Genomic DNA, 12,719 nt, shown 5'->3' on the forward strand with positions numbered 1-12,719 from the left:
AAACAAGGAATGGCCTTTATATATAAAGAGCTCATAGGTGGAAAAAGCACACATGTCCTCGGGGAGAGGAGGAATCACATGAAAGGATAGAACAAAGCTGTATCCTGAAGGTACTAGATTCCACAGATACAGAAAGATTCCCATTAACATTCATGGGGGGAAAAAACTTGTTATATACAAGTAGGAGAACATTATTCATTCATTCAACAAATATTTATGCTAGATCCTGCTCAAGACATTTGGGATACATCAGTGTACCAACCAGATGAATGTTTCTCCCCCTGTGGAGCTTATAGTCTAGTGAGGATAGACAGACCAAACAACGGACATACTGTCTAAGAAAATTAGGAGAGGGAGTTCCCTGGTGGCCTAGTGGTTAGTATCCCGGGCTTTCACTGCTGTGGCCCAGGTTCAATCCCTGGTGGGAGAACTGAGGCCCTGCAAGCCATGTGGTGCGGCCAAAAAAGAAAAAACAATTAGGAGGTGTTAAGTTTATGGAAAAAGAAAAGGTAGAGCAGGGTTGTGGGATGGGGAAATTGGTTTGGAATTTTTTTATTTTATTTTTTGCGGTACGTGGGCCTCTCACTGTTGTGGCCTCTCCCGTTGTGGAGCACAGGCTCCGGACGCACAGGCTCAGCAGCCATGGCTCTCGGGCCCAGCCACTCCGCGATATGTGGGATCCTCCTGGACCGGGGCACGAACCCGTGTCCCCTGCATTGGCAGGCGGACTCTCAACCACTGTGCCACCAGGGAAGCCCTGGAATTTTAAATAGAGTAACAGGAAGGACTTCTTGACAAGTTAGAGCTGTAATGGTAGGCCATGTTATACTGTGGCAACAAATAATCCCCAATTCTTCGTGGCCCGTATCAGCAAAGAGGAGATATCAAGGAGGAAGATAAAAACGAGTGTGGGGACTTCCCTGGTGGCGCAGTGGTTAAGAATGCAGGGGACACAGGTTTGATCCCTGGTCCCGGAAGATCCCACATGCCGCGGAGCAACTAAGCCCGTGCGCCACAACTACAGAACCTGTGCTCTAGAGCCCGCGGGCCACAACTACTGAAGCCCGCGTGCCTAGAGCCTGTGTTCCGCAACAAGAGAAGCCACCACAATGAGAAGCACAAGCACCGCAGTGAAGAGTAGCCGCCGCCCGCCACAATTAGAGAAAGCCCGTGCGCATCAACAAAGACCCAATGAAGCCAAAAATAAATAAATAAATTTAAATAAATTTAAAATATGGGGGCTTCACTGGTGGCGCAGTGGTTGAGAGTCCGCCTGCCGATGCAGAGGACATGGGTTCGTGCTCCGGTCCCGGAAGATCCTGCGGCTGAGCCTGTGAGCCATGGCCGCTGAGCCTGCGCATCCGGAGCCTGTGCTCTGCAACGGGAGAGGCCACAACGGTGAGAGACCCGCGTACCGCAAAATAAACAAACGAACAAACAAACAAACAAATAAATAAATAAAAATATGATACAAATGAACTTATTTACAAAACAGAAATAGACTGTAAATAGAAAACACACTTATGTTTAACTAAGGGGAAAGCAGGGGAGGGATAAATTAGGAGTTTGGGATTAACAGATATACACTACTATATATAAAAAAGATAACAAGGACCTACTGTATAGCACAGGGAACTATATTCAATATCTTTTGATAACCTATAATGGAAAAGATTTTGAAAAAGAATATATATATACTGCTGTACACCTGAAACTAACACAACATTGTAAATCAACTCTACTTCAATTAAAAAAAAAAAAAGAGGGTGTTGGGTCTGACAGAGCTGAGAACAAAGACTCCAGAACATCAGTTCTCAGCTAGGCGCAGTTTTGCCCCCAGGGCAAATTGGCAATGTGTGGAGATATTGATTATCACAACTGGGGGAAGGTGCTACTGGCATCTAGTGAGTGTGGTCCAGGACTCTGCTAAACATCCTCCAATGAACAGGACAGCTCCCACAACCAAGAATTATCCAGCCAAATGTCTGTAGTGCTGAGGTTGGGAAAAGACTATGTACTGTATGATTCTAACTATATGACATTTCAGAAAAGGCAAAACTATACTGACAGTAAAGAGATCAGTGGTTGCCAGGGGTTTGGGGGATGGAGGGAAGGTGTGAATAGGTAAAGCACAGGGGACTTTTAGGGCAGTGAAACTATTCTACATGAAACTGTAACAGTGGACACATGACATTATACATTTGCCAAAACCCATAGACTGTACAACACAAAGAGTGAATCTTAATGTAAACTATGGACTAGAGTTAATAATAATATATTGATATTGGTTCATCAATTGTAACAAATGTACCACACTAACACAAGATGTTAGTAATAGGGGAAACTGGGCAATGGAGTGCGAGGGTGAGTATATGGATCTCTATGTATTATTTACTCAACTCTTCTGTAAATCTAAAACAGTACTAAAAATAAAACCTATTATTTATTTTTGAAAACCATGTTGATAATTTTCTCTGCCTAGACTAATCACATTTCACGTATGGATAAAATGTATTATTTGTAAGGTTCGAGTATACACAGCATTTTTCAGTAACGCAACGACTTTCTATGTAGAGGGAGAGCTGCACTTTGTTTTGTTTGGAATTTTGCCAAGACTTGGTCACCATTTCAGAAAATCACATCACCAATAGCAAACTAGTCGTCTTGGAGTGGCTGGTTCGCCTGTACTGTGTATGCATTCACAGCCATTGCATGAACAGTGGTTTTATAAAGAGGGGCCAGCATCTGACTGCTTCACTGTGCCTGAGCATTAACATATTCAAACACATTATTTTATTACTAGATACTTTTCTTTATCCTGGGTAGTACAATTAGGGTATTTTATTGACATTAACTTTTGCGTATATAGATAGGTTTTATTACAGATGAATTTCACTGCAGGATAGTAACAAAATATTTTCTCTTAGAAGGATGACTGAGTCTGATTGAGTGGAGAACCCCTCCTTTAAAATGAAATCCACACTCCTTACTCAGCCCTCAGGCCGGTCATAACTAGACCGGCTGTCGCAGAGGCTCTGTCCCCTCCTCCTGCCGTGCCTGCCAAAGGGATCTATTTGTATGTCCCAGAATGTGTCGGCATTCTTATGTCCCTGACCGTGGTACGGGTTGTTCTCTCGGTGAAACGCCCTCATCCTCTTCGCTCACAGCCTCACAAATGCAGTATTCCTTAAACCTCAGTTCCTCATGTACTTCCATGGAAACTTGTGTCACAGCTGTGCCCCCCCCAATTAAATGTATAAATAAGTTCATTTTCAAGGAAAAGTATATCTTATAATAAATAGGAAACCAGCATAAGTAGCCCTAAAAATAAAGTAACTATAAAAATAGATAGAATAAACATAAGTTATTAATCTCTATTTAGGTAAATTTGTCAGCAGAAGCCCTGAGGCCAGTTTGTGTCTGTGTGTGTGTGTGTGTGTGTGTGTGAGAGAGAGAGAGAGAGAGAGATTAACAGGTGTTAGAAACATGTTAGCACCGCAGTTGAGACTTTCCCCCTTGTACTCCGAAAGCTTGAAAGCAAATTGAAGAGAGAATAACTTTCTCATTCACTGTAATTTAATGATGTCTCTGTTCTCCCTAAAATCATTTGTATATCACTGCAATCCATTTATTAACCAAACATTTATCAGGCACCTGCTATGTACCGGGCAGTGGCGCTAGATGTTTGTAATAAACAGTAAAGCAGGTAAGTAGGGACTTTCCTGGTGGCACAGTGGTTAAGACTCCGCGCTGCCAATGCAGTGGGCCCGGGTTCAATCCCTGGTCAGGGAACTAGATCCCACATGCGTGCCACAACTAAGAGTTCACATGCCACAACTAAGGAGCTGGTGAGCCACAACTAAGGAGCCCACCTGCCACAACTAAGACCCAGTGCAACCAAATAAATAAATATTAAAAACAAAAACAGGTAAGTACAGTCTTTGCTTCACATACTCACAGTCGGCTAGAGGAAAAAAAAAAAAACACAAGAACCTGGAAATGGCCAAGAAATGTCATTACTAATGAAAATAATTTGTGATTTAAAACCTCTTATTTCTCCAGCATCCCCAATACGCATGGCGATTGAAGAGAAAACAAACCCACTCGTAAATTATATGAGTTAGAGAGAATTAATTACAAAAGGGCGATGGTCTATCATCTTTCAAAGTTTTTAACGGAAAAAAGTGGGAAGTGGGTGCATCTTCATGTTTGATAAGGTGTGACGTGGGACCGCTGAAAGTAATTTTTTTTTTAAAGCGGCGGTGGTGGGAGGGCACCAGGCGAGGCCAGGGAGCGGGTCTGGGCTCACCTCCGGCTCACCCATTCCTCCGGACCCTTTGCTTAGCTCCTCACTGCTCCGGAGCTCAGCCACACCGCCACCGGGAAGCCCGCCTGGAGGCCCCGGAGGGACTCGCCCCTCCGTTGTGCGCCCCAAAGTCCCGGCGCTTCCCCAGGCACCCACTGGAGAAGAAGGGTCCATCTGTTCGTCTGTCTTCCAGACCGGCACCTGCACTTGGCCCTCCCCTCTGCCTCCCGGGGGACCCATCTAGGCGCAGCCCGCCAGGACCGCTGGCGACTGACGGTCTCTCTGGCTTCCCCCGGCACCGGCCGCTCTCGGATTACACCCTCGGCCGGGGCTTGGCGGGCGCGCGGCGACCCGGCCCCTCGGCAGTCTCCCAAGTTAGCCGGCGGTAGCAGCGCCACGGCACCACCTCCGACTTGGCGGAGCCGGGAGAACCCTGCGCCAGGTCAGCTCCACAGCACTCCGCTGGGGGGGGTGGGGGGGCACCTTCCCCACTACCTCCCCCCACCCCGCCCGCACTGGTCCGAGCCAGACGCCCGCAGAGAGGGGAGGCGGCGGGGGAATCTTCCCGGGTCACCGCCTCTCGGGCGGCGCTGGGTGCGTTGGGGTCCGGGGACGGCGTAGTCGGGCCGGGGTCATACACGGGACTCTGGAGTCCCCAGTCCTGAGGCCGGGAGGGGTGGTGCGACCCTCTGTCCCCGCCCCGGGGGCGGAGCCGAGGTCGGAGCCTGCGGAGCCTGAGACTAGGCGAAATCGGCCCGAGGCTCCCTGCCCGGCTCCAGCCTCCCCCTACCCCGCTCCAGACTCGGGGAGACCCGACCCCTCCTTCCCCTGTCCACCACCTGCAAGACCCAGCCTCCAGGGTCCCCGGCTCGGCCCACGGGCCCCGGAGCAAGTGCAGGTGCGGCTTCCCCATCCCTCTCCCACCCGGGCGCATCCCGCTGGGCGGCCATGGCGCGAGGAGACGCCCCGCAGGACAGGCAAGTTGGGGACCGGATGGGGTGCGTATGGGGATCCGGTGGCCGTGGGCAGCTCAGACCCGCTCCCTTCGGGCTCTCCAAAGCTCAAAGCAGACCAGCTGGAACTACAATTCCCGTCAGCCGCCTCCCTTGGGTGCCTGAGCCTGGGTGATGGGGGTTGTAGTCCGCTCTCTGGAGGAGCTGCCCTGGGAGGTGGGAGGGGCCGGCGAAGCGGGACGTCCTCCGGGTGACCTTCTGAATGATCCTCACAGCTACCACCTGGTCGGGATCAGCTTCTTCATCCTGGGGCTGGGCACCCTCCTTCCCTGGAACTTCTTCATCACAGCCATCCCGGTGAGACTCGTGGCTGGAGTGACAGCCCCACGGTCACAACCACCGTCCGTCCCTCCAGCTGCCTTTCCCCACCACGCCGCCTTTGATTCCTCATTAAGTCCGTTTGTCGGCTGAGGCAGGATCCTCAGAGAGGGGAGGTGCCTCTCTCATGGCTAGGACGACCAAGCTTTGAGGGATGCCCAGATCCTAGAGGGGCAAGGCCACCAGGTCAGGGGATCCTGTGGAACCAGCCAGGAGCTACCCACCTACTTCTCCTGTTTGTCACTATTCCTTGCTAGTCACTCAAAAAGTGGGTTATCCAAGCCTTTGGTTTTCTTTGAAATAGCATGAATTACATTCATTCATCCAACAAATAGTTAATGTACACCTAGAGTTCCTGGCACTGGGGGTACAGAAGGAAACATAGCAGAGGGAGGTTTCATCCTCACGGAGCTTACATTCTTTCAAGGGAAGGCAGGAATGTGGGGCTTGTGTTCTCTTTGGGACTGGGTTATTCTTATATATTAAATGCAACAACTTTCCAGATGCCTCTTTAGTGCCTGGCTCTGTGCTGGGCCCTGGAGACCCAAAGATGAATCAGCCCATGGTCTTGAGAGCAAGATGGGTGCATAAGAAATATAAATAATGTAACATGACACGTGCCATCCCAGGCTTGGAGCAGAGTCCTGTGGGTCCCCAGGGGAGGGAGCAATTCCTTCTGCTTAACGGAAGAGGTGATTTGTAACTTGGGTAAAGCATTTGTGTTGGGGGAGGGGAGTGGTAGGAGGGGAGAGGGCACTCCAGGCGGAGACAGCAGCCTTGCAAAGACACCGAGAGGCAGGAGAGTACCAGCTTATTCAGAGAAAGGGCCAGAGCTTGGGGTGACTGGAGCTTAGCAGGACGGAACAGGAAATGGGGCACAAAAGGGAGACCAGGGTCTGGTTCTGAAGGGCCCCAAATGCTGTTCCAAAACCTTGGGGCTTTGCCTTGCAGGCAACAGGGAGCCATGGATGGGGAGCGGGGAAGTTCAGCAGAGTCATGGCAGAATGTGTGTTCCAGAGAGTAAGCAGTTGGTCAGCACCTGGGCCAGAGCCTGGCTTACAGTAGGAGCTCCATAAATACTTGGGAACCTGGAAGCTGCTGCAGGAGTGAGGGTGGGGGCTGGAGCCAGGGCACAGGAGAGGAGGGGTGACCCAAAGATGGAGCAAGGCCCAAGTTGGGGGTTCTTAGTGCTTGGGCTTGGACCCAGACTTCAGCCGTTCAATTCAATGCACGTTCATCGAGCTCCAACTGTGTGCCAGGTGCTGGGGACGGTGCAAAGACAGAGAGTCAGTCCCGCAGAAGTTAACGGAGCAATCCCAAGCATGGGAGGAGGCAGAGGGAGAAGGCTGGGGGGTTCCTGAGGGTAGGTTGTAGGGTGACCCTGTACCCCACTCCCCTGGCATCCTGGCAGTACTTCCAGGGGCGTCTGGCAGGGGCCAACGGCACCACCGAGACCCTGGGCACCAACCACACGAGCCCTGCAGATACCTTCAACTTCAACAACTGGGTGACACTGCTGTCCCAGCTGCCTCTGCTGCTCTTCACACTCCTCAACTCCTTCCTGTACCAGTGGTGAGAAGCCCTGCCCCTTGGGCTCAATGCCAGGCCATCCCTCTGTTGTCCCTTCCCCGCCTTTGCTGAGGCAGCTCCATCTGGGGCCAGGGAAGACCTCCCATCCTTCCTCCCCTCCCCCCTGAATCTCTCCCCAGCCCCCACTGTCCAGCCCTGGGATGAGACTCTTGCCCCCTCCCCTCCCCTGGCCTGGGCCCAGCGATGCCCACTCTGCCCTCCTCCGTTATGAGCAGCATCCCTGAGACGGTGCGGATTCTGGGCAGCCTGCTGGTCATCCTGCTGCTCTTTACCCTGACGGCGGTGTTGGTCAAGGTGGACATGAGCCCCGAGCCCTTCTTCTCCATCACCATGGCCTCCGTCTGGTTCATCAACTGTGAGCACCGCTGCCCTTCCCCACCTCCCCACCCAGCCCCCCAGGGCTTCAGCCCAGCCTCTTCTTTTTACTGAAAGGGCCCAAGGTATCCAAGAAGGGAAGACAGCAGTAGCATCGCCCATATCCCTGATGAGAAACTGAGGCCCAGGGGGGAGGAAAAGTCACTCGTCCAAGGCCCCACAGTGACCTAAGAGCAGGTCTCCTGGCCCCTAGCCCCTCACACCTAGGGCTGCACCTCGGAGGAGGGATGAATGTGGGGTGTTACATCGGAATGTCCAGAGTCTCATGCCTACACAACCTAGTCCGGAGTCCCCTATGCACCCTGCCAACACCTCCTCCAGGGAGCCCCCAAGGCCTGCCTAGTTGAGCAGCGGCCCCCAATCCTGTCCCTCCACAGCCTTCTGTGCAGTTCTGCAGGGCAGCCTCTTCGGGCAACTGGGCACCATGCCTTCCATGTACAGCACCCTCTTCCTCAGCGGCCAGGGCCTGGCTGGGATCTTCGCTGCTCTTGCCATGCTCATGTCCATGGCCAGTGAGTACACTTGGGTGGCTGGAGGGCAGGGGTGGCCTCTGGGATTCTGGGGAGCAGAGAGAATGTGCCAAGAGCAGGATGCCTTGGGCTTTGGTGGAGATGGAGGTGATGGGGTGATGGCGGGGCTGGGGATTGGGTTTGGGGCTCTTGAGTTATACAATGAGAGAATGACTAGGTGAGAATTGGGTTAGCTTGGGGCCAGGGGCAGGATTCCTGAGGCCAGCACTGGCATGTGGCAGTAGGCTGAGGCTGAGGGAAGGGGGGACAGGTTTGGGATTCAGATAGACTTGGGTTTGAATCCCGGTTCCACTGCTCCCTAGCTGGGGGCATTGGCTGGCACTTACCTGTGTCAGGTTCCCCACCTGAATGATTATTATAGCTCCATCCTCAGATTGTAAGAAGCATGCAGTAAGAATGAGCACATAGTAGGTGCTCAACAAAAATGACACATGGGGAAGAGTGAGAGAAGTGAAGGGCTGGGCTGGGGCCCCCGGCACAAGGGTCCTGAGTTTGTTAGTGGGAGGAATGGAAGATGCCGGAAGGTGAATCTGAGACATGCATATAATGCAAAGCAGGAAAAGAGTTGTTAGCCCTGCGGGAGCTGGTGGACCAGCCACCTCCCTTCTGCAGCTGAAGTTTCTGCACAGGTGGCGTGGATGCCCAGACCTCCGCCCTGGGGTACTTCATCACGCCCTGCGTGGGCATCCTCATGTCCATCGTGTGTTACCTGAGCCTGCCCCACCTGGTGAGCCTGGTATTGGGCTCAAGGCCCACTTCAGAGCATCACAGATACAGCCCTGAGTCTGAGGCCCTGAGAGAGGCCAAAGGAGGCAGAGGGGACCTGGGCCCAGCCCTGATCCCCAAAGGAGTCAGCCACTGGGGGACCCCAGCCTCTAAGTCAACAGGGTGGGGAGGGATCCAGGCACTTCAGCCAAGCCAGGCAGGGACAACGCTTTCCTTCTGCAGAAGTTTGCCCGCTACTACCTGGCCAAGAAACCATCAAAGGCACAAGGTCAAGAGCTGGAGACCAAAGCTGAGCTCCTCAAGTCTGGTGAGCCCGGGACCCTGCCAGGGAGGTGGAGGTCCCAGAGGAGGCTAGAGCCACCACCACAGGGAAGCATTTCCCCTCTGTCCCCAACTAGAACCCTCATCCCTAGTAGCCTCGTGTAATCAGAGGCAGAAGATCTTGACGGGAAGTCAATGGGGTTAAAGTCATCCCTTTGCCCTCTGGGCCTCAGTTTCCTCCTCTATAAAATGGGGAGGCAGTAGAGCTTCAGGCATACAAGTTCTAGATCCTAGTGTGTCTGAGTTTGAATTCTAGCTTCATAACACCCAAGCTGTGTGACCTTAGTCAAGTCACGTAACCCCTCTGAGCCTCAGTTTCTTTATTTGTAAAGCAATGGCAGTGAAATAATCCATTTAAGGTGCTTAACTCTGCCAGGCACAAGTATGGGCTTAATAAATACTAGCTCGGCATATTTCCATTGTTAATTCTCTTTGCCTGCACCCTGGGCTGGTGAAGGGTCACTTGTTTTAATTGCTTGGAATCTCCTTCCCTCGGGCCTGGTTGTCACAGGGTCACAGGCATGACCCTGCCCTCCCCTCTTGCCCCAGATGAGAAGAATGGGATTCCCAACAGCCCCCAAAAGGCAGCCCTGACTCTGGATCTTGACCCTGAGAAGGAGACAGAGATGGAGCCAGAAGAACCCCAGAGGCCAGGAAAACCTTCAGTTTTCATTGTCTTCCAGAAGGTTTGGCTTAGATACAGCCCCCAACCACCACCCCTGGGGAAGAGAGGGCTGCTCTCTCCAGCCTTCCCCAGAGACTCTTAGAATGCACTGGGGCCTTAGTACTCACCTGGTCCACCCAAGGTGACAGGGTCATGGTGGGTCAGAGACATGCTGAGCCAGGCCCCAGTGTCCTGTTCCTGGGCCAGGGCTTGAGCGGGAGGGTTTGCCCGCCTGCTCACACCCTTGCCTCCGACTCCCAGATCTGGCTGACGGCGCTGTGCCTTGTGTTGGTCTTCACAGTCACCCTGTCCGTCTTCCCAGCCATCACAGCCATGGTGACGAGCTCCACCAGCCCTGGGAAGTGGAGTGAGTGCTGGGAAGCGGAAGAGGACGGGGCAGTGGGAATGAGGGGCAGAGAGGGAAGAGGGCAGCTGGGACCAGGATAAGCCCTGTCTCCCTCCCAGGTCAGTTCTTCAACCCCATCTGCTGCTTCCTTCTCTTCAACGTCATGGACTGTCTGGGACGGAGCCTGACCTCTTACTGCCTGTGGGTGAGCACACCTAGGCTGGGGTGATCTGACGGTTTGGGGAAGCAGTCGGGGATCAGAGGGTGTGAAAGAGCACAGAAAGGTGATGTCCCAACAGTCTCACTGGTCTGGGTCTGGTAATGGAACAGCTGGCTGGTTTAGCAGTGAGCACCTGGCCCCTGGAGATATGCAAGCCAGGGCTTAGACTGTGAACTCTTTGAAAGCAGAAGCCTTGTCCAATTGACCTGTGTCTCCAGCATCCAGCCTAGGGCCCAGGCCCTGGTGCTTAGAGATTGCTTTGGGGAGTTTCCTGCACCACGTGGGAGGTCAGACAAGATAACTAGTATTTAGATTGCTTTTAGCCAAGATGCTGCTTCTTTAAATGAAATCTTCCAAGGACACACAACAAACAAAGTAGATCAAAGAGTAGCTGCGAGGCTTCCCTGGTGGCGCAGTGGTTGAGAGTCCGCCTGCTGATGCAGGGGACACGGGTTCGTGCCCCGGTCTGGGAAGATCCCACATGCCGCGGAGCGGCTGGGCCCGTGAGCCATGGCCGCTGAGCCTGCGCTCCGCAACGAGAGAGGCCACAATAGTGAGAGGTCCGCGTACAGCAAAAAAAAAAAAAAAAAAAAAAAGTAGCTGCTCTGGGAATTCTCCAGTGGTCCAGTGGTTAGGACTCCGAGCTCTCACTGCCAAGGGCCCAGGTTCAATCCCTGGTCGGGGAACTAAGATCCCACAAGCTGTGCATCCAAGCCAGGATGGGGCCTGGATCCCCAGCTTCCAAACCCATCTTCCCCAAAGGGGTCTTTGGAACCCAGGGGTGCTCAGAGCCACCAACGTTGAAAACCGAAGATGCTTGTCTAGTTCTGCCATGGAGAGAGCATGAACTGGAGCTCAGGAGAGGCAAAGTCTAGTCCCAGGCTGGTCCTTGATTGCTGGGTGGCCTTGGCCCAGCTGCTCGCTCTCCAGAGGCCCAGGTGCTGGGTCCTCACTGGCACACATGGAGTAGGTCAGGGGAAGTGATAGTTGAGTCTATGTGGGGCGTCCCTGGAGCAGAGACCCTGCTCCCAGGGACCACCCTCATCCCAACCTTCTGCCGCAGCCAGACAAAGACAGCCGGCTGCTGCCCCTGCTGGTCTGCCTGCGCGTCCTGTTTGTGCCGCTCTTTATGCTGTGCCACGTGCCCGAGAGGTCCCGGCTGCCCATCCTCTTCCCACAGGATGCCTACTTCATCACTTTCATGCTGCTTTTTGCTGTTTCAAATGGTTACCTGGTGTCCCTCACCATGTGCCTGGCGCCCAGGTCTGGGGGATGGGAAGGTGTTGGGGAGGGCCTGGGAGCAGGGAGGTGGGCTAGCTCTTTGAGGGGCCTCACTGGTGCCACCTGTCAGGTCAGGCTTTAACTGCTGAGCCGGTCCCAGGCCAGGAGCTGGGGAGAGGAGGACTTGGCTGGGGAGGTTCCTGCCCAGTAAAGTAGCCCAGGCACTGATTTTGGGGCCTCCTCTCTGGTCCTCAGTTTCGCCCTCTGTGAAATAAATGGGTTGGACTCTCATTCCTTAGGGCCCAGCTACTCCCCCAAATTCTCAGTTGCAAGGGAGCTAAGGTTTTGATCACAAGCCGAGTTCCTGGGCTATTTACTCTAGGGAAAATGGAGCTGAGAATCCAGGGAGAGCAGAGGTGACCGGGAGGACCAGGTAGGGGACATTTTGCCAGGAAGGAAGGCAGTTGCATCTAGGCCCCAGGGGCATGAGAGATGTCTATGTCCAGTGGCCCCATTTTACAGATCAGGAAACTGGAGTCCAGAGAGAAGGGCCTAATTATAGCGACCAGAGGTTGGGTCAGCCCAGACTAGAACTCAGGCGTCCTGTTGTTAGGAGGGCGGAGGGCACAGGGCTGGGTCCAGGTTGGGCCTGACATTTTCTAAGAGCTCCTACTCCTGTGTGTTCTAGGCAGGTGCTGCCACATGAGAGGGAGGTGGCCGGCACCCTCATGACCTTCTTCCTGGCTCTGGGGCTCTCCTGTGGAGCCTCCCTCTCCTTCCTCTTCAAGGCGCTGCTCTGAAGTGCTCCATCCAGGGCTCTCCCAGCATCTTCTCTTCGGAGCTGAGACCCAGCACAGGGGGAATGGTGGGCCGGGCTCAAGCCTCTGCTGAGCTGGGGCCCCGCGGTCTGGGGGTCCCAGGAAGAGGCAGGTGCTGCTCTCCTTCCTGGGCTGGTGGCCACCTGGGGTGCTGCAAGGAAGAATTCACCACCTGCCATTCTAACCCTCCCCAGGAGTGGAGTTGACGCACAGAGACAGACTATCTAGATGCACACAGACCTCACTGAAAGGGTGATGATCATGAAAAAGA

General features: G+C 53.5%; 1 protein-coding gene across 2 annotated transcripts; it reads left to right on the forward strand.

The window, feature by feature from the left end:
* Positions 1-5,254: 5,254 nt before the first annotated feature.
* Positions 5,255-12,430, forward strand: SLC29A2 (solute carrier family 29 member 2; the record flags this gene model as incomplete). 2 transcript variants are annotated; one of them, XM_079707656.1, is made up of 12 exons in its annotated part: positions 5,255-5,283; positions 5,535-5,616; positions 7,049-7,209; positions 7,443-7,582; positions 7,980-8,114; positions 8,762-8,859; positions 9,081-9,165; positions 9,729-9,865; positions 10,105-10,210; positions 10,309-10,394; positions 11,473-11,672; positions 12,319-12,430. In XM_079707656.1, the coding sequence occupies 12 exons, from the start codon at positions 5,255-5,257 to the stop codon at positions 12,428-12,430; spliced, it is 1,371 nt and encodes a 456-aa protein (XP_079563782.1). The 2 variants fall into 2 exon arrangements, with proteins under 2 accessions (XP_079563782.1, XP_079563781.1); XM_079707655.1 differs by lacking the exon at positions 5,255-5,283 and having other exon boundaries at positions 5,434-5,616.
* Between the last annotated feature and the right edge of the window lie 289 nt (positions 12,431-12,719).

This window comes from Hyperoodon ampullatus, assembly GCF_949752795.1.
Source record: "Hyperoodon ampullatus genome assembly, chromosome: 7".
In the NCBI taxonomy this organism is placed as follows: domain Eukaryota; kingdom Metazoa; phylum Chordata; class Mammalia; order Artiodactyla; family Ziphiidae; genus Hyperoodon; species Hyperoodon ampullatus.